Source organism: Myotis lucifugus, unplaced genomic scaffold, assembly GCF_000147115.1.
Source record: "Myotis lucifugus unplaced genomic scaffold, Myoluc2.0 scaffold_356, whole genome shotgun sequence".
Classification (NCBI taxonomy): Eukaryota; Metazoa; Chordata; class Mammalia; order Chiroptera; family Vespertilionidae; genus Myotis; species Myotis lucifugus.
The window spans coordinates 1,096,810-1,117,583 of NW_005871404.1; the positions used below are offsets into that span (position 1 = coordinate 1,096,810).

General features: G+C 39.4%; 1 protein-coding gene across 1 annotated transcript in view; it reads left to right on the plus strand.

The window, feature by feature from the left end:
* The window catches only part of LOC102417865 (kinesin-like protein KIF13A), a gene marked incomplete at its 3' end in the record, with an annotated part of 77,949 nt that overhangs the window by 38,741 nt on the left and 18,434 nt on the right, over positions 1-20,774 (plus strand). The window contains exons 8-12 of the mRNA XM_014466769.2: positions 5,285-5,396; positions 5,751-5,963; positions 9,251-9,361; positions 10,965-11,099; positions 13,352-13,482. Coding sequence (XP_014322255.2) covers positions 5,285-5,396; positions 5,751-5,963; positions 9,251-9,361; positions 10,965-11,099; positions 13,352-13,482 — 702 coding nt within the window. The remainder of the gene's footprint in view (positions 1-5,284; positions 5,397-5,750; positions 5,964-9,250; positions 9,362-10,964; positions 11,100-13,351; positions 13,483-20,774) is intronic.

Sequence of the window (20,774 nt, forward strand, 5' to 3'; positions counted from 1 at the left end):
TCATAGATGTTGGGTTTTTTACAAATTGAAGGCAAGACCCTCCAGCAGCAAAAATACTACGATTCACTTTATTTCAAATAAACTGAACTGAACTTGCAGTATCTCCAAGGTATGCCTGTATACAGCTAACTCTAATGAAGTTTATAAACACTGTAGTTATGATCTTAGAAAAAGATCTTTGGAAAAATAGGTAAAATAATATATTTGAAATCCATCCTAAAGAGTACAGATAACTTACATCACATAATATCTACTCCTAAGGGCAGGAATCTGGTGGTTAGAAAGCTATGTAGGTTGGAGGAACGTGTAGAAGAGGGAAAAAAAGTTGAATTGTGACTTTTTTTCTGATTGATTGTATTTACTAGAGCAGCTTTTATATTGTTTTTTATCTGCCCAAGTCTTACTGTCTTTTTTATCCCAAATTGTCCATTGATATAAATAGGTAGATTTTTGGGAATTTCCATCTTAAAGCATGGCTATCTATATCAGGGGTCCTCAAACTACGGCCCGCAGGCCCCATGCAAATACAAATATTGTATTTGTTCCCGTTTTGTTTTTTTACTTCAAAATAAGATATGTGCAGTGTGCATAGGAATTTGTTCATAGTTTTTTTTTAAACTATAGTCCGGCCCTCCAACGGTCTGAGGGACAGTGAACTGGCCCCCTGTTTAAAAAGTTTGAGGACCCCTGATCTATATTATAAAAGGCCAGTGGCCATAACACCGTAACAACCAAACGACCGGTCACCAGGAGGTGCATTGATGGGTCTCGTGGCGCGGCAGGTCTTGGTCTTATGGCGTAGTGTGGCAGGTCTGGGGTCTTGCACGCTGGGCCTCTAGTCTATAAACTAGTGGCCTGGTGCATGAATTTGTGCACATTAAAAGGAAATTAATTAGAAGAAATATTTTAATATCACTATTCACCCTTCCTCTATAATAGAAGTGTCAACCAAATTCATGATCAACAATGACAGATCAAAACACACATGTGCAATTGGTGCCAGTGAGAGCTTTATATGTATCATGCATGCGTGAGTCAACTTAGCCTTTTATAGATATAGAATAAACTTGCTTAATTAGACCTGCTTTCTGATTTAGCTAAACTTTTTCCAGCCCAGTGAAGCACCCCAACTTCTCTTTCAGGTAATTGTCAGCAACACAGCAGTAAATATCAACACGAAGCAGATTATTATTGTAGATCACGCAGGGAGAACAAAGGGTAAAATATTTAACTGCAGCAGTGTTTTACTATATTCTGCACAGTGAGAAAACCTGAAGTTATTTTTAAGGTCTACCATGTCTTACTTGTTTTCAGTCAGGTCAAGTTTCTAAGCTTTCTAAATCTCCGTTTTCTGGCTAATGAAAAGAAAATAGGATTCCACCGAGTCTCCTATCTACCTACTCCAGGACTTCTGTGAGGATCAAATGAGATAAGGCATGAGAAAAAGCTTCACAGACATTTGGTTACAGTGTAAAATGTTTCCACCTGACACTGAAGCAAGTTGTGTTCCTGGGCTGAAGAAACTCCAGGGAGGCTAGTTGCTAGAAGGAGGAAGCCGGACATTGCTATGTGACATCATTACCTGGACGGACACTTAGCATATTAGCCATATATATATATATATATATATATATATATATATATATATATATATATGTTATCACCTTGCCTAACTCTTCCTTCACCTCCAAATCAGCCCCTCCCCATGCTACTCTCATCCCAGCCCAAGAATTGTGCTAAGAGATTTAAAGATTAGGAGCTTCCTTGCTGTCTCCACCTCCAGTAGGTTCAGGGAAGGAGCAGTGCTTTGGTAGAATTAGAATTCTGGAATAACTTTTTCAGCCCTGAAAATTGGTAAACAACCCCACCCTGTTCTGGACACCTGTGAGGCACAAAAGCTGCCCATTGGCCCCCAGCATGAGCAGACAATAGTAGCAGGATCCATAATGAGTGATTCTGTTATATTTTGAAGTTCCCTGGAATAAAGTTCTCATTAAATATGTAAGCCTGTTGCTCACCTTTCACACATTAAGCTTTTAACAGCTTTTAGAATTCCAGGAGCCCCTGGATCATTGCTTTTAGGTGGGGCTTGTAGGGAGTTAGTGGTGTGGACCCCTTGTCACAACTTGCTCTCTCTCACTCATCCTGGAGTCCCACCCACCCTGTAATTCGTTTCGGTTTGTTCCAAGGAGACCCTAATAGGTTTAGGTTACGTTCTTGTTTAGAATGTGTGCACACTACTAGGTAAAAGGGTGTGGTTTCAACTAATGAGAAACTTCTCGAACTAGGTAGGTTATAGAGCAAAGTGCAGGCAGTAACTGGAGTTGTGTAATTCCCATCCAGCTCCACCCCTGCTCCTGAGCTCACATGCTGCACTGGGCTCCCAGAGAGCACATGGTACAGTGGAGTTTTTCTCAGATCACTCATTTGATTTTATGTTTTATGTTTAGGAGTGACAGACACTTTCCCTGTTTACTCTCTACACTGTCAGATTAGGAACTACAAGTATTTGCCACAAGACAACATAAAATTTAGTTCAGTGATGAAAAATCCATGACAACCTCAAAACATGTTTTCATATAAAGGGCCATTGTGAACCATAAAGTTGCTAATGATGACCTTTCAGTCACTGAGCTCTTTATAGTTTGTAAGAATTAAAGCAACTTCTGCTTCATTTGGGGTATTAAAAATCTGGGCTAGTTCAGAGAATTGTTTTCAACTAAAAAGTTTATTTCAATAGTTGTAAAATATGGAAAATGCCCTATATTCTATATTAAAGCAGAAATGTATTTTTGCCTTATACTGAATTCTTTCTTTCCTCTATTTCTTACATATCACATGCAGTTTTCTTTCTTAAAGTTGTTAGCTTTGGGAGGATGATTGAACTTGCTGGATTTTTCTTTAATTATTAAAAAAATTTTTAAGCTGCTTTGAAAAATAATGCACATACCACATAATTTGCCAATTTAAAGTGTACAGTTCAATAGTTTATTATATTCAGACAATCTAATTTTAAAACATTTTAATCACTTCCAAAAGAAACCTCATGCCCAAGTCATTCCCCATTGGCCCCATCCCTAGTCCTAAGCAGCTACTACCTCTGTCTCTATAGATTTGCCTGTTCTGGATATTTCATATAAGTGGAATTGGATAATATGTGGCTATATTATTTTCCTAGTTTTTTTTTTGTTTTTTTTTTAATAACAGATTACCACAAATTGGGTTGCAAAATTTACTTTCTTATGTTCTGGAGGCCAGATATCCAAAATCAAGGGATCGACAGGGTTTGTTCCTTCTGGGGGCTCAGAGGGAAAATGTATTTTATTTCTCTCTCCCAGCTTCTAGTGGTCACTGGCATTCCTTGGCTTGTAGATGCATCACTACAATCTGTCTCTGTGTTCCCATGCTATTCTCCATGTCTGTCTTCACATGGCCTTCTCATAAGGACACCAGTCCTTGGTTTAGAACCCTCCCTTATCCAGTATGATCTCATCTTAACTACTTTCATCTGCAAGGACCATATTTCCAAATAAGGTCACATTCTGAGGTTCTAGTGGGCATGAATTTGAGGGAGGGGGACTATTCAACCCAGGATAGTGGCCTTTGTGTTTGGCTTCTTTCACTTAACATAATTTTCTAAGGTTCATTCATGTAGCTTGTATCATTCCTCTTTTATAGTCAGTAGTACTCTGTTGTATGGACATACCACACTTTACTCATCCCTTCATTTGATAGACATTTGGGTTGTCTCCACATGTTAGTTATTATGAATATGCTGTTATGAAAATTCATGTACAAGTTTTTGTGTGGACATGTTTCATTTCTCTTGTTTAACTTTTATATCTGCCAATTATGATGAATATATTTATATCACTTGTGGTAATAGCTATTAGTTATTAAAATTCTTGTTCATTTTCTGTCTCTTGCATTTGCTTTGCATTTCAATGACTTTTCAGTAAGTCACCTTTGGGGAATTAATTATGTTTTGTGGGGATTAGGCTTTTTTCCTTTCAAACCTGTTGGCATTGGAAAGAAAGCAATCTAGTCTTTCACTTGCTAACCTCTGATTAATGGCTGATTTGTACCCTGCCTTGTTTTTATAATAAATAGTAACATCTGATTGTTTAAACTATTTTGAAAGCACTTTCTCTTTGCTAGATCATATAACCTTCCTTGCAATCCTGGGAGACCTGAGGCTGCTCTTTTCTGGCTGCTAAATTTGGGATCCTGTTGAATTCCTTTTACAAGAGCAATTGGAATGTAACTGTGTCACCAGAGGATGTCCCTCATCCCTCAGTACCACCGATCTGTTATTTCTAGATGCTCTTTTCTCCAGGTGCAGAGAACATGTATTAGCCACAAGGGAGAGCTCAGTAGCCTAAACCAGTGTCCTCAAACTCTAGCCTACATCAGAATCACCTGGAGGGCTTGCTGAAGTGCAGAGTGCTGGGTCCCCACTATAAGTTTCTGATTCATTTGGTCTGGGGAGGGGCCTGAAAATGCATTTCTAACCAGGTTCCCACTGATGCTGGTGCTGCTGATCCCAGGATCACATTTTGAGATAGGCCAAGACAACTAAATGTATTTATCATTTTGGGTAGCCTTCAACGAGGCCTTCTTAAAATTTAATGTGCATATGTGTCACCTGGAGGCCCCTTTAACTGGTCCTGATTCAGTAGGCCTGGGAGTCTTCAGAGTTGGTTCTAGCCAGCTCTCAGGTGATGCTAATGCTGCTTTGAGTAGCAGGGTTGGAAGAGTAGCCATATGCTGTCCTCTGCATGGGTAGATCTTTGTTTTTATAATCTAATAACTACATGAAGTAAACTTACCAGGTTTAAGCAGATGAACAGTTATATACCTTATAACAGGTAGTGGAAGGAGACTTTGCAAATCACATGGTAATTCTGGGAAACAAACTCAGAGGCCAATATGGCCCAAATTAGACCCAAAGAGTACATGGTTTAGACTTGTGTCATAATATTTGGAGTAAATTAAAGTTTTCTAGTGTGATCTTTTAAATGTATGTTTCTAGGTTCTGAAATGAATGTTTACAGGTCCTGTGATTAACCAGAAGAGATTCTTATAGGAATTCTAAATTCATTCTTCTAAATTAATGGAGTTCTTTTTGTTTTTCTTTGTCTCAGCTTCTTGACAAAATAATGTAGACTTGATTGTATCAACTTTAGGGCTTTATTCTGCATATTTTATACTTATCACCTATAAGGACTGTTGAAAACAAAATAAACATTCTATAAAACTAATTTTTAAATTATTCTCTTGGCAGATCACTGACAACCTTGGGGTTGGTTATCTCATCACTGGCTGACCAGGCAGCTGGCAAGGGTAAAAACAAATTTGTGCCTTATCGAGATTCAGTCCTCACTTGGCTTCTTAAGGTAATTCAGCATCCAGTGTTTTTTCCCAACTAAAAATTAGCTATGTCAGAGGTGACAGCTGAAACGTGTGTGCAAAGCTAAATGTACAATGAACACCTGACAATATTGTATTGCTATCCCAAGTCCTAGGAAGACAGAAAGAAAACTAATTTCCATTGCCTTTTATTTCATTATAATGTTTGATGGACATTATTCATTGTTATGAATATAGAGAGACCACACTTCATCTTGTCATAAAATTATTTGTGAAATACAAACCCATTTCCATAGTATCATGCATGCATGTTTACTGCTTTCATCATACAGGTTGTGCATGAAGTGCTATTTCCTAAGATGCTGTTTGAAATTTTGCAGGACAATTTGGGAGGCAACAGCCAGACCTCTATGATAGCCACCATTAGCCCAGCAGCAGACAACTATGAAGAGACCCTCTCCACATTGCGATACGCAGATCGAGCCAAAAGGATTGTTAACCATGCCATTGTGAATGAGGATCCCAATGCAAAAGTCATCCGGGAACTGCGGGAGGAAGTCGAGAAACTGAGAGAGCAGCTCTCGCAGGCTGAGGTAATGTACATTAGAAGGAATATTGTCAATAATATTGTAATAACTATATATGGTGACAGATGAGTACTAGGCGTATTGCAGTGAACACTGTGTAAGGTATATAAATGTCTACTCACTGTATTGTACACCTGAGACTAGTATAATATTTTAAGTCAACAATAATTTAAAAATAAAAAATCAGCCTGGTGCTCCCTGTTTCCGAAGTTTCTGCCTTGTGATATCTGAGTGGTAAGGACATGCTTGCTTGCAGTTCTAGGTCATCTCCACGTGGCTCAACATTTCAGTGTTGATTGGCGTCTGCTACGTGCTAAGCATTGTGAGGACAACATGAGTAATACCAGACTTCTGTGCTAGGAACCTATAGTGGAGGAAGCAGACAATTAAGAAAGAGTTGTTGCTACTACCGAGTTGTTTGCTGCAGGAAATCAGTGGCCCTTGAGGGCACAGGTCTCTTCCAATGTGAAATCCTAAGAACCAATTGTGATGTTTTATTAAGATTGTAGACAGAATTCCCAAAGGGCTCTGCAGTTTTCAGATAAGTTAGTTGTGTGTCATCTCCACCTTAAGTCATGGAAGATAGCATGATCAAGGATAATTAAATATTAGGAATAATTCAGAAATACGTATTTTTAAAATTTATATTAGCTCCTGAGAGGAAACAACATTGTGCATTGTTGCCATCTTTCCTCCACTTTACCCAGACTTTAATAATCGCATCCTCTTCCAAATAGCTGTTGCTTTAGGCAAGTTACCGGGTGATGCACTATCCCCTTTGAAATAGGTAGTGTGCCTGAGGGGGAGCCAAGTTCCTTAGGTTAAGTCACATGTGTCCACTTGCCGGATTTGGGTGTGTATCTCAGGCTTCTGAGTTCACATTCCACACACCACCCTCTTCTGGTGGTTGGGAGACTATCAGGGTGGAGTATTTGTGTACTTGTGTACCAGGCACTGTTTAAATACTACTTTTTATCTATTGGCTTATCTAATCACCAAAGTAATCAAAAGGAGATAACACAAAAAGGAGTAAAGCCAGAGATCTGAGTACTCCATTAATTAACTGGCAGTTGTATTATAATTTTTTTGTTTACATGTCTTTCTCTTCTCTCAGACTGTGAGCTTCTATAGTTCAAAAAACCTGTTTTATTAAGTTTTTTCATTTCTAATCCTAGTAAAACACTGATAGTGGAAGGCACTTAGCACAATGCCTTGCACATAAGTGCTCAACACACGTTGCTGTTATTATTATGATCGTTATAATCATCAGTCAGGGCATCAAGCATAATGTTTTTCTATTGATGCCATGAAGAGTAGCAAACACCTGAAAAACCAAAATGCTGATAACCTTTGAAGAGAGTACTGATCCTGGGAGGAAAGTGTAATGCGTCTGGAATTTGTTTAAGGTGGATGCTCTACTTTTTTCCTCTAGTCTCTGAATCTGCCATTTCACTGTGACCATGCCATCTAGGCCTGGTGGGTAGCACAGTGCCTAGCCCAGTGATTCCCAAAGTGGGCGCTACCGCCCCCCGGTGGGCGCTGCAGCGATCCAGGGGGGCAGTGATGGCCACAGGTGCATTTGGGGGCGATGAGTAACTGCTATTAAAATTTAAAAAAAAATTAATTTCCAGGGGCTGAGTAATATTTTTTCTGGAAAGGGGGCAGTAGGCCAAATAAGTTTGGGAACCACTGGCCTAGCCAAAGGAGAGAGGAGCCACAGCAGGTTCACCTAGAACAGGGGTGGGCAACCCCTGGCACGCGTGCCAAACATGGCATGCCAGTAACTTTTGCTGGCACACGAAACCCTCTCTTATAATCTTCCATTTACAATTTTTTTCTTAATATCAACTTTTTTATTTTTCAGATAAATTCAGTGTAGGTGCATCTTAGATAAATAAATAATTTTACATAACACGTTATCTTAAAGACCATAGACATGGATTGACGAGAGAGGGGAAGAGCAATTTCTATGCCTCTGTCTTAACTCTCCCTGCCTTCCTAGATCCGACCAGTGTTTTGGTTTCATCCACATACGCTTGTGAATCTTTGTTCTCAGTGATGAATTTTGTTAAGTCTCGTAACAGGAGTAGCCTGACGGATGAAAGTAATAGCTCGTGCATATCTCTGAAGGTCACGAAATATAAACCTGATGTAAAATCTCTGTCATCAGTGATGCAGCAGCAAAAGTCCCACTGATAATATCAAACGGAATCATAAAGTTTTCTGTCGGACTATCAGTGTACATGTATACATTAAAAAATAAATGTATTTTTCAGCATTATATACTGTGTTTTTGTCGCTCGAATGAATTTTATTATTTCTTCAAGGTTCTTCACATATGTTCACCTTAAGAGATATCAAGTAGACATAACATGTTCTCAAAAAATTAGGGTTGGCACACAGAAGAATTTTGAGTCAGAGATTTTGCTGGTTTTGGCATGCACTCACAAAAAGGTTGCCCACCCCTGACCTAGAATGTTCCCGTGTGTCTCCAGCACCAAATGTCCATCTCAGGCTCTATTAATACTGAAACTCAGACATACTCAGCTGGCCCCCAGGTAGATCATCGCCCCTTCAACTTCTGTTCCAAGCTCTTGTTCATAGGGTTCATAGAATTATACTGATGTTATCATAGGATGTCGAAGTGTATTGTTTCAAGTAAAGGCTTCCCAAGATTTACAAGCTGCATATATCTGTATTTAGACCACTTAGTTATTCTCATTGGACAAACTCAGAGGGAAATTACTGCTTTTTTAACCAGATGTCTGGCTTCCAAGTGAATAATAAATACACTAAGTTTATGCCACCAATAAGAAAAGTAGTTTAAAGGGCCTGATTCAAATTTTAAAATAAATGAGAGGAATCTTCACCTTTCCTGATAGGTTAATGTAACTGGAATGCCTTTATTGGTGATGTGCCTTGATCTCTGTCTTATTGAAAAAGAAATCTGCTTAAGTAACCTCTTTTCTTACTTTCTGTTTTGAAGATGAACTTTAGTATCTTTTAAGTCTTTAAATGCGAAATTTAAGTATGATGGGTAAAATTACTCTGTAATGATTTCTATCAATTTAATTCAGAGCACTAGTATTTCTTTTTCTCCTTTAAATAATAGCAGTCATTTGCCTCTTACATTTCATTTGATTAATCAAGGTCTAAACTCCACCCTGACAGTGTGTGACTTTATTGCTTCCAACAGACTGTTGATAACCGCTTAAGAAAGACAATAAGTGATTGTCTTGTTATAATGGTGGAAAAAAATTAGAAAATCAGATCGCTCTGGTTTCATTTTAAAGGCTATGAAGGCCCCTGAACTGAAAGAGAAGCTTGAAGAGTCTGAAAAGCTGATAAAAGAACTAACAGTGACTTGGGAAGAGAAGCTGAGGAAAACAGAAGAAATTGCACAGGTAGCTTGATAATGTAGGCCTAAAACATTGTGATTTGTTTCCATGTGCTGTCTTTTCTGTACTGTCAGTCACTTGTCATCCTCAAAAAGTCTTTTGAGAACCTCCTTCTGCTGAACTACAAGCTGCAGAGACCAGTTAGACACTGGCTTTATGTCTTTGACCAAGTACAGTTTGGTCCATGCATTTGCTAGAAGTATTGGATAGCACTGAATTTGAACAGGGATGGCACAGGAAATTATTTTTAATATATTTTTATTGATTTCAAAGGGAAAGGGAGAGAGAGATAGAAACATCAATGATGGAAGAGAATCATTGATCAGCTGCCTCTTGCACACCCCCTACTGGGGATCGAGCCCGCAACCCGAGCATGTGCCCTTGACTAGAATTGTACCCGAGTCCCTTTCAGTCCACAGGCCGAAGCTCTATACACTGAGCCAAACCAGTTAGGGCAGAAATATCTTTAATATTTCCTGCTTTTCACATTTAAACAAAAATCTGTTCTGATTCTAGATCACTTGGCATAGCACGTGGCTACCTGATTGACAGAGAATTGGTAACATACAGAGCATCATAGTTTGTTCAGTGTATAAGACTCTTTGGACTTGATGCTATCTGAACTTAACCTGAGATAAAATATAAAGCAAGGACTAATTCTGCTCGTGTCTTTGCCAATCAAGTAGCTTGAAAGCAGTAACTGGGACCTAGTCCAGCTGTTTGCTTATATGTTTCTATATATATTTTCCTTCTCTCTGTCTCTGTCACACATATACCTATCTTCCTGTCCCTCTTACATTGCTTTATATTTTTCCATAGCACTTAACCCCATTGGAAATTATATATATTTACCCATCTGTTTTTTTTATGGCCTATCTTCTCTCACTAGTATATAAGTTTTCATGAAAGAGGGGACTTTGTTTTGTTTGCTGTAATATTCTTAGCCCTAGGTCAGTACCTAGTACACAAATGTCTTGAGTGAGTGAGTGAGTGAGTGAGTGAATGGATGAATGAATTCAAAGCCCTCTGCAATAGGGACCCAATCTGCTCTTCCAGCCCCATCTCTCACTACTTTCCCATATTTACTAGGGGTTCTTGGCACCTGGAATCCTCCAGTATTCCCAGAGTCTTTACTATGCTTTTCTGTGCCCTTCCCCCAGAATATCCTGCCCTTATCTTGCTACTCCCTGATTTCTTCCTGTTGAAATTCTTCTTACGCTTCAAGAACCACCTTAAGTTTTTTCTCTATCTGGAGCCTTTCTGGTCTCTTCACCCATCATGACCTCCCGTCTGCAAAGCCCACAGCACCTTCTTCCTCTCTAGTGGCACAGAGTTCTCTCTCCTCTTTTGACTCCAGTTATATGGTCTTCCCACTCTACTAGATGGTAAGCCCCATAAGGGCAAGATGGTGTCTGGTTCACCCTTGGTGCCCCCAGAACACTGACACAGATGTCACACATTTTAGACCATAAGAAACTTGGTTGAGCTGAGTGGAATGTGTAATTTCATTGGCATTGTCCCCAGAAACAGTGACTTACACTTTCCATGGATACATCTGGTGACTAGAACAACAAATAGAGTTCCCTGTTTTTGTCTGCTTTGTGCACAGGAGAGACAACGACAACTTGAAAGTATGGGGATTTCCCTGGAGACATCTGGTATTAAGGTGGGAGATGACAAGTGCTACTTAGTCAACCTGAATGCAGACCCTGCTCTCAATGAACTTCTGGTTTACTATTTAAAGGTAAGAGGGTATATAAATACATAGCTGCAATCCTGATTCATTCATGTACAATTCGAAATTGAATCTGGGGATCTGTCCCCATGATTTTGATTTTTGGATCCAGCTTAGCCCTTCTTAAAAGTAAGAGGATTCATAGTATGGTCAGGTCACTATTGAGAATGAAAACCAGCTATTGTGTATTTTCCTGATGCCGTGCAGTTGGGACTGGTTTTCTGTGAGCATGAGCATCAGAGGGCCAGTAATGGGCAACTGGGGGTGTCAAGGTAGGTGATCTCTGGCTGTAGCGACACGGATGCTGACAATATTCAGGTTCAATCACAGAGATCCCGAGAAGTTCTGGAGAGTCACAGTTAGGCTTCTGAGCAATTCTAAGGCGATCTCAAGATGAACATAAGCTAAAACAAACTCTTGTGGCAGACAGCTAGGGTTCTTCCATATCTATCTCTTCTAGACATACATCCTCAGAAAGTAATGTTTGGTCCCATAATCACCATTTAGTGTGGAGAAGGGATGGGGCCTTTTGAATTTGGCACTTTGGCCCCACGGTATCCACTGACCATGTTGGATAGCTTACTGTATCCATCCTCAAACTTTCACAACCCATTTACACTCTTTAAAAATGTATCAAGGACTCCAAAGAACTTCCGTGTATCAGAGTTATATCTATCTATACTTACTGTATTAGGTAATATAGAAACCATTTAAAAACACAAACATGTACAAATATACAGTCCATTAATCTTCAAAGCCACGCATCTCACCTCCTGTAGCCTCTGGAAAACACTGTGTACTTGTGATAAAATGAGAGCACAAAGGCAAGTAGCATCTTAGTATTTTTTTAGAATAGTTTTGACCTCATGAGCCCCTTGAATGGTTCTCAGAGACCCCACATATTCTCAAATCATACTTTTAAAAATGCTGGCATATTTTGTTAAGGGAAAAGCAAGACGTAGGGCACTCAGCTGAGCATGAGGCCATTTTTCATTATATACAAACAATTTCTGAGTTATGGTGGTATATAAATGTATGTATATACATATTTAAATAATTGTCAAAGACTTGAAGGCAGCTTGTATATACTGTCCATACACATAAATCTCCAAATAAAGAGAAATTACCCCTTGTGAAGATTAGGCACCTTGTTAAGGATTCTGATCTGCAATGGGGAATAAGCTAGAATTGAAGCAAGGAGCTCAGTCTTCTATCCTCCTTTTAATTCTACTTATAGCACAAATACCTGACTTGTTGAGAGTCCAGTAACACTTAAGGATCTCTTCATTCAGGAAATGATTTAGGGGAAAGGCATTGTTTCTGAAATCTTAATTTTGAGAGATCAGGCCTTATGCTTTCTCGGTGGAATCGAGAGTATTGTTATCATAATAGTTAAATGATTTTTAGAGCAAAAGAAAAGGCAAAGGGGATGAGCAGTGGTCTGAATAACTAGGAATCACAGTTCACGTACATGTGAGGTTTGGGGTCCTTAACACCACACTAAACTGAACATTGTATAACTTACAGGTTTCACTACTCTATTAATATTAGTAGTAAATACTCATCTATTTTTAACATGTTAAAAGTTATATATTTTAAAGTATAACTTTCCATGAAATTACTTTTAGTGGTTCTTGAATTTATATAATTGTTTCCAAAGCACTTTCACTGTTAACTCAGGTGATCCTTAAAAGAATCCTGTTAAATAAATCAAGTTGATATTATTATCCGGTTTTGTAAAACAGGAAACTGAGGCTCAGTGAAATGGCTTGCCTGTGGCCACATACATACTAAGTTGTCAAGTTAAAATCAGAACACAAGTTATTCTGTCAAGTGTGAGTTCCTTATATTTTAAAGCAGTATCTAATCATTGTTGATCAGCCCCCTCAATCCTGTTTTAACATTTTTTTAAAAAATATAGCATGTTAAGTTAAGGTGAGCTTTTACTTACAATGCTCTAGACATCTTGCATCTTCTGTCTGATTCATTTGTCATGTAGTTGCTGTTGGATTATTGAAATTGACTGTGATAAGTTTTTGTTAAGTTACTTGTCAGTGTGGGTTTTTACTTTTTTTTTCAAATTATAAGAGAAAGGTTATATAGAAAGTTACAAAGGTAGTTGAAATTAGCTAGTTGGGCTGTATAGGCTCAGGAAACAAGTTACAGAAGCAAAAGAAGGGGAAAGGGAGAGGGAGACCGAAATGCACTAGGAGTGCTCCTGAAAGCGGCGGTTTTTACTTTCTTTAATACTCTGTTCCTAGGACCACACGAGGGTGGGAGCAGATACCTCCCAGGACATCCAGCTCTTCGGTATAGGAATCCAGCCTGAGCACTGCGAGATTGACATCGCCCCCGACGGCGACGTCACTCTTACTCCGAAAGAAAATGCAAGGTAAGGAAAGTGAGTGGTACTGAACATATCACGTGTGCCTTATTTTCAGAAGGAGAAGACTGCCCCTTTCTATGTTTTACCTCACTTATGTCAAAGTTAAGGCTACAGTGGGTCCTCGGGTATCGCTTTCCGGTTATGGAGCTGGATAGCATCAAGTCCTGCACCAGCTTTGGGGCAGGCTGATTCTGCCTTGACTAGCTGGGCGGACTTTGGAAAACACACATCGTTTATCTAAACTTCAGTTTTCTCTTATGGTTAGTGAGGCCAATTGTAGACAAAACATGTAAATCCCTTGGCTCAACACATGACACATAATAAATATCAAATGAAATTAGTTGTTACTCAGTTTAACCATTGTGTAAAACCAGTTAAAAGCTACATTGTTTTTGAAAAATTATTAAACTAGGCTATAATATGTAAAAAATTGAGAATTGACAGGACAATATATTTACATTTTTTATTTCTATTAAATGATATTAACAAATATTGTAATTCAGAACATTCATATTTATGAGGAAAATGTTTTACTCATTTCAAATTATTCTCTTAATATTGACCATATAAATGTCTAAGTGATAAAAAAAAAACTGAGACTAATAATAGCATACCTGGTGCATGAACATTTATAGATCTTATAGTGATACTAGAGGCCCGATGCACGAAATTTGTGCAAGGGGCTCAGCCCTCGCAGTCCCAGCCGGCCCTCACAGCCCTGGCTTCGTCCAGAAGGTCATCTGGACGGTCGTCTTGAAAGTTGTCCAGATGGTCGTTCTGCTGTTCTAATTAGCATATTAGCTCTTTATTGTATAGGATGATCATTAAAATATTTAATGGTGAGATGATACTATTCCTTAATTTTACTTATTCCAAGTTCAAATAGTCTTTAGCCTTATACTATATCCTCCTCTATTAGAGGCTCTGAGTGTGTTTATAATCCTTACCCGAGGATATGTTTCTTTGATTTTTAGAGAGAAAGAGAGAGAGAAAAACATTAATGCAAGAGAGAAATATCAGTTGGTTGCCTCCTGTATGTGCCTGATGACTGGGAATCGAACCTGCTACCTAGATGTGACCCCGACCAGGAACCGAACCTGCAGCCTTTTGGACGACACCCCAACCAACTGAGCCACCCAGCCAGGGCTGGATTTTTTTTTAATACCCTTTTTTTTTGGCTTTATTGAAATACTAGGGGCCAGTGCACAAATTCGTGCTCCTTGAAAGGAACTGTGGGCCACGAGGCTGTGGTGGGCACATGGGTGGGTTTCGGCCATCCTCTGTGCCCCCACCCAGCCCCTCCTGCCATGGCCCCTGGTTCCATGTCTGCTGGCAGCCCCACCACTGCCACCACTGCTCCCATGTGCTGATGGCGCCGGCCCCACTTGCACCTGCTGATGGCATGGAGCAGGGGAGGTGGAGAAGCCCTCAGGGGCAATCAGGGCTGGCAGCCACCGCTCACACCTGCTAACGGTAGCGGGTGCGAGCAGCAGTTCCAGCACCAGCTGCCAGTGTGAGTGGGGCTGGCGCCGGCAGCTGGCAGTGAGTGCGAGTGGTGGCTCCAGTGCCGGAAGCGGGTGCAAGTGGGGCCGGGGCCAGTGCTGGCAGTGGGTGCGAGCGGGGCTGGCACCGGCAGCAGGTGCAAGCATCCAGCAGGACCATGGCACGCGGGAGCAAAGAATTTTCAGTAAACCACAAGAGGCTCACCCCGATGACAGCGACCAGCGCCCTGCCTTGGTCTGGCGACCCCGCTCACCTGCTCCACCATCCCACTGTGTCCCACGCTCTCCACCTGCTGCCGACACCCGCCATGTTCCACGTGCGCCCCCTGGTGGTCAGCGCACGTCATAGTGACTGGTTGTTCGGTTGTTCCATCCTTCAGTCTATTTGCTTATTAGGGTTTTATACATATATAGATAATCTATAATAATAAAAGCATAATATGCTAATTAGACCAGACATCCTTCTGGACGACCTTCCAGACGAAGCCGGGGCTACGAGGGAAGCCTGGGTCTCGGGTGCCTGCCGGTGGCTGGAGGGAAGCCCGAGTCCCGGGTGCCAGAAGGAAGCCCATGCCGGCAGCCTGGGGAAGGCAGGCCTACTCATGCACGAATTTCATGCATTGGGCCTCTAGTTAACAAATAAAATTATATATATGTACAATGTGCAACATGATGGTTTATTCATATTCTCTTCAAACACTATCTAAAAAATGATTTTAATCAGCAAATTATTTTACCCAGTTTTAATTCCAATTTCATGTCTTTTTATCCTATTCTTCTTTTTCCTCCCACCCTGCCCAATCTCTTCTCTTCCTGGAACCTCAGGGTAGCAGTTCACTCATTCAGCATGCTCCAGGCTCTGTGCTGGGAATGCCCAACTATAGGAATCCAAAGCCTGGTGGAAGAGAATGTATAGAAACAATATTTCATAGGAAGCAATTATTATACAGGAAGATAATGCTTTTTCTAAAGTGATCTTTATAATCTGCAAATCTGATCACTGCAGAAGTGTGGGGTGTTTGTAGGACTGGAAGTGTGGGGAGGTCAGGTAGGGTATTTATTATAATGTTGCTATGGGTACACAGCAAGTGGCAGTAAAGGTGAAGAACAAAATGTACTTGAGAATTATTTGAAAGTCAACAAGTTTCAGTGATCTACTTGGGGACAGAGTGGGGACTCAGTGAAGGAAAAGGAAAGTCAACAACGATTACAGGATTTTATCTTGGGAGACCAGATAAACATAAACAATGGTGCCACTAAACCAAAATAAAAAATACAAGAGGAGAAATCCATTTGGAGAATGATAGGTCTGAGTGATAATGAGTTCAGTTTGGGATACTTTGAAGTGTCATTGGGATGACTACATGGAGACATCTAGTAGGACATTGGATTTAGAGCTATAGAGCTACTAAAGATAGAGAATTTGGGCATTATCAGTATAGCCTCTCGAGACTGTGTAATGTGAGAATTAAACCAATGTTTTGGGAATGGTCTGAGGATAGTCCTTGATGGAGGCTGAGACAAGGGAGTCAATAGAGGTAACAGCAGGATACAGTCTTCGGAGCTAAGGGAAGAGAACATTTTAAGGAAGGAGAAGTCAAAGTAGAAGCTAGAAAGACTATTGGATGTGGCAATTAGGAAGACACTAGCAACCTTGGGGTATTTAGGTACTATGTAGTTCTGGGTATGGAAGGAACAATGCAAAGAAAAGTGAATGTTTGGTAAGGAAGTGAGTCAAGAGTCTTCGTTGTGAAGATGGAAATAGGAATGAGGACATACTGAGAGGGACAGGGGGTTAAGGGACTGTCATTTCTTCAAACCTATTTTCAAGACCACTGATTCTCTCTATAGTTCTGTCTTGCCTGCTGCTTAATCATTCTATTAAGTTCTTAATTTAGTGTCTTTGTTTTTCATTTGTACAAGTTTTGGAGATCCATTTTCAAATATGTTCTCTATTGGTAGTCTTGTTTTTGATCCATTGTATGCCGTTAATGATTTTCACATATTTTATTGTCTTTGATAATTTTGTTCTTTGAAGTTGTTGGGGCCTCAGTCTGTTATATCTAATGAGAAGTTGGCTTCCTAAAGCAGTTTGTGATTTTTTAGATTCATTCATCTTCAGCAGTTTATCTGTAGGAGTATCATGGCTGGGTGAGGGTACATAAATTCCTGCGAAGAGGTTTAGTATTTGCTTTTTCCAAGCATATGTCCACCTAGAAATTACTTTTTATGCTAATTTCTTGGCTTAGGTACACTTCTAAACCAATTAGTTCCCTTAACTTTTTCTTTTTTATATTATTGTAATAAGAGCATATTATAAATGGCAAAGTGATATATGTGTGTTCAGGGGCACCCATGTGTGTGCATGTGTGCGTGTGTGTGTGCATGCATGTGAGTATATACCTAGACAGGGTCCTCTAAAGATTATCACAAAAGTTAGCAATATGTGAGGCAAAGCCTATTGTCTGCCCCTCTCATTTACTCTGGAACTGTTCTTAGTTTCATTCTAGAATAACACTGCCCAGTAGAACTTTCTGAGATAATGGGAAGATTCTATACCTATTAAGACCACTTTGGTGACCACTAGTGACATGGTGCTCTTGAGCATTGAAATATGGCTAGTGAGAATGAGGAACTGAATTTTTTAAATTATAATTCTGAGTTTAAAATAATAAAGTGCACAGAGTGACACATTTCTAGTATTGACCATACTGCTATCTCTAGAATTTCTGAAGGAATTTAGATACCTTAGGAAACTATATTTTCTGTAAAAAGTGACTAATGAGCCCTGGCCTTTTTTCTCAGTGGTTAGAGCATTGGCCCGCAGATCAAAGGGTCTGGGGTTTGATTCCCAGACAAGGGCACATACCTCGGTTGCAGGTTCTATCCCTGGCCCCAATCGGGGCGAGTGTGAGAGGCAACCAGTCGATGTGTCTCTCTCACATTGATGTTTCTCTCTCTCCCCTTCTCTCTCTTTTTTTTTCTCTCTCTCCCCCCTTTCACTCCCCCTCCCTTCCATTCTTTTTCTAAAGATCAATGGAAAAAATATAGTCAGGTGAGGATTTAAAAAAAAAAAGTGACTAATGAATTTTCGTTTTTTAGGTAGAAAAGTATGCCATAAAACTTCTCAAAAAAAAAAAATCTTATCATCATTTGACAAAAATGTGTACATGTATATGTATATATGTGTAGATATATATATATATATTCTTATCTCATTTTCCAGTTAGGCAGATGAATAAATTAGTCCATAATTCCAAATATATGGGACACAAGCTTTTGAAGCTCGAATTACAATGATGAGAGTCAATTGGTTAATAAGAATAGAGGGAACCACATCCAGCCGGCATGACTCAGTGGTTGAACATCGACCTATGAACCAGGAGGTCATGTTTAAATTCCCAGTCAGGGCACATGCCTGGGTTGCCGGCTCAGTCCCCAGTGTGGGGCATGCAGGAGGCAGCCGATCAATGATTCTTTCTCATCATTGATGTTTCTGTCTCTCTCACCCTCTCCCTACCTCTCTGAAAAAAATTTTTTAAAAAAGGAATTGAGGGAACATGTTAGTGTAAAATATGCACACCAAGGTTTTATCATGTTTGTGCATGACAGATTACAAAAATTTAAGACACTATTTCCAGAGTATTTTTATAAATAAAAACCTAGCCACTTGAATTTAAATGTTACTACAGAGGAGTTATGATTTCCATATGTGAGTTCACTTCTTCCATAACTCTGCTTTAGAGTCCTATAAGTATTAGGAGCCAGATAATGATATAGGAGAAAAATAATTTATTGAAAAATTAAAACTCAAAATAATATTCATTATTATCCTCCACCAAACATCACCTGACAGTTTTTAGTACATTAAATTTTAATTAATTAATTATCCCCCTTATTTTTTGTTTTGTTTTAATATACCAGCAAAGTCTCTTTTTGTTTGTTTTTTTATTTTGTATATAGTCATCTTTATTATACTTCATAAATATATTAGAAATGGATCTTTAATTAAAAGACATCCCGATCCTCACGGGCTTCTGCTTTCTGTTCATTCAGCTGTGCAGTTAGAAAATCAACTTTGAGGATGGAAAAGGCCAAGTATCATTTTAGTTTTAATTTTTTTGCCCCCTAGATCCAAGGACCATACGTCTTAGTAGACCTGCCCATGTTCATTCCCTTCTGTAATTCCTTATAAGTTTTAATGAAACATTCTATTAGTCTGCCAGTTAATACAGACCTGGGGCTATGACTGAGAATTTGCATTTCTGTCCTCCTGTTCCCTTGTTTATGCCAAAGGACAGTTACTTACTTACCTTCCAAAAATAGTTATCATCACTTTACCAACTCTCTCTGTCACATGGAGGACCCAAAAAGCATTGTCAGCTGCCAAAAAGTACAGTGAGGCTCCTCTTCTTTCCCCAAATCAAGTTATTTGGAATCTTGACTGAAGGCAGACACCATGAATGTAGAGCAAAGGTCTTCCTGTAAAAGCCAAAATCTCTTTCTCAGGAAACATTTATGAAAAGACCAGATTTTCAGCATTAAAAATTCTGGAGGACTTTTCCTTTTCTCATAAAAAATGTCACAGTGACTCTTTTTTAACCCTGTGAAAGGATCAGTTGATAAGATCTAATATGAAAGCTTTTCCAGTGGGTTATGCAGGCTGCTGACATCATAGCCCCTTGATAGTAAGCTGTAATTGAGTTGCAATGTCAGAAAAGCTGCCACTGCTGAAAGATCACCTATGAAGGTCCACAGGGCCAAGTTACCTATTCAAAGTTTGTTTTAGACAAGTCAGAGATGGACAGGCCAACACAGACCCATTTATAGCAGGAGTGGGGAACCATTGTTCTGCCAACAGCCATTTGGATATTTATAACATCATTCGCAGGCCATACAAAATTGTCAACTTGAAAATTAGCTTATTATATTTGGTCAAGCATTTAATTAACTCACCCCTAATGTCTTGGTAGGGACAGACCAAATGATTTTGAGGGCCTTCTATGACCCTGGACCGAACAGAATTGCTCCTCCCCACTCCCAGTTGTTAGTTTTGCTTTACAAGATGTTTGGTTACTATTTTGGATTTAAACATGGTATTCTTTTTATGTTTTCCTTGTGGAAAATTTTAAAGATATGAAAGTGAAAAGCATGGTATAACGCATCCCATATATCCATAATTCAGCTTCAAAATGAGCATCTTATAGACAATTTTGTTTTATTTACATGTCCTCCACATCTCTTCCTTTCTCCCCTCTGGGTTATTTTAAAGCAAATCGAGATGTTATATCTTTGCATTCATAAATATCTCAGCTTGTGTCTCTAAAATATGAATATTCTTGCCCTAGCTGGTTTGGCTCAGTGGATAGAGCATCGCCTGCAGACTGAAAGGTCCCAGGATCAGTTCCAATCAAGGGCACATGCCCAGATTACAGGCTCGATCCCCAATAGGGAGCATGCAGAAGGCAGCCAATCAATGATTCTCCATCATCATTGATGTTTCTATCTCTCTCTCTCTCTCCCTTCCTCTCTGAAATCAATAAAAATATATTTTAGAAATAAATAAAATAAAATATGAATATTCTTAAACATCACTTTAATACCATTACACCTAAAGTAAGTAACAGTAATTTCTTCCTAATCATTATATATTCAGTCAGTATTCAGATTTCCCCATAAATGTTCTTTTTCAGATGTTTTTTGAAATCAGGATCCAAATAAGAGTCAACCATTGTCATGGGTTATTGTGTGTCTTCGATCTCGTTTAGTCCGTGGATACTTCCCCTCATACCTCCC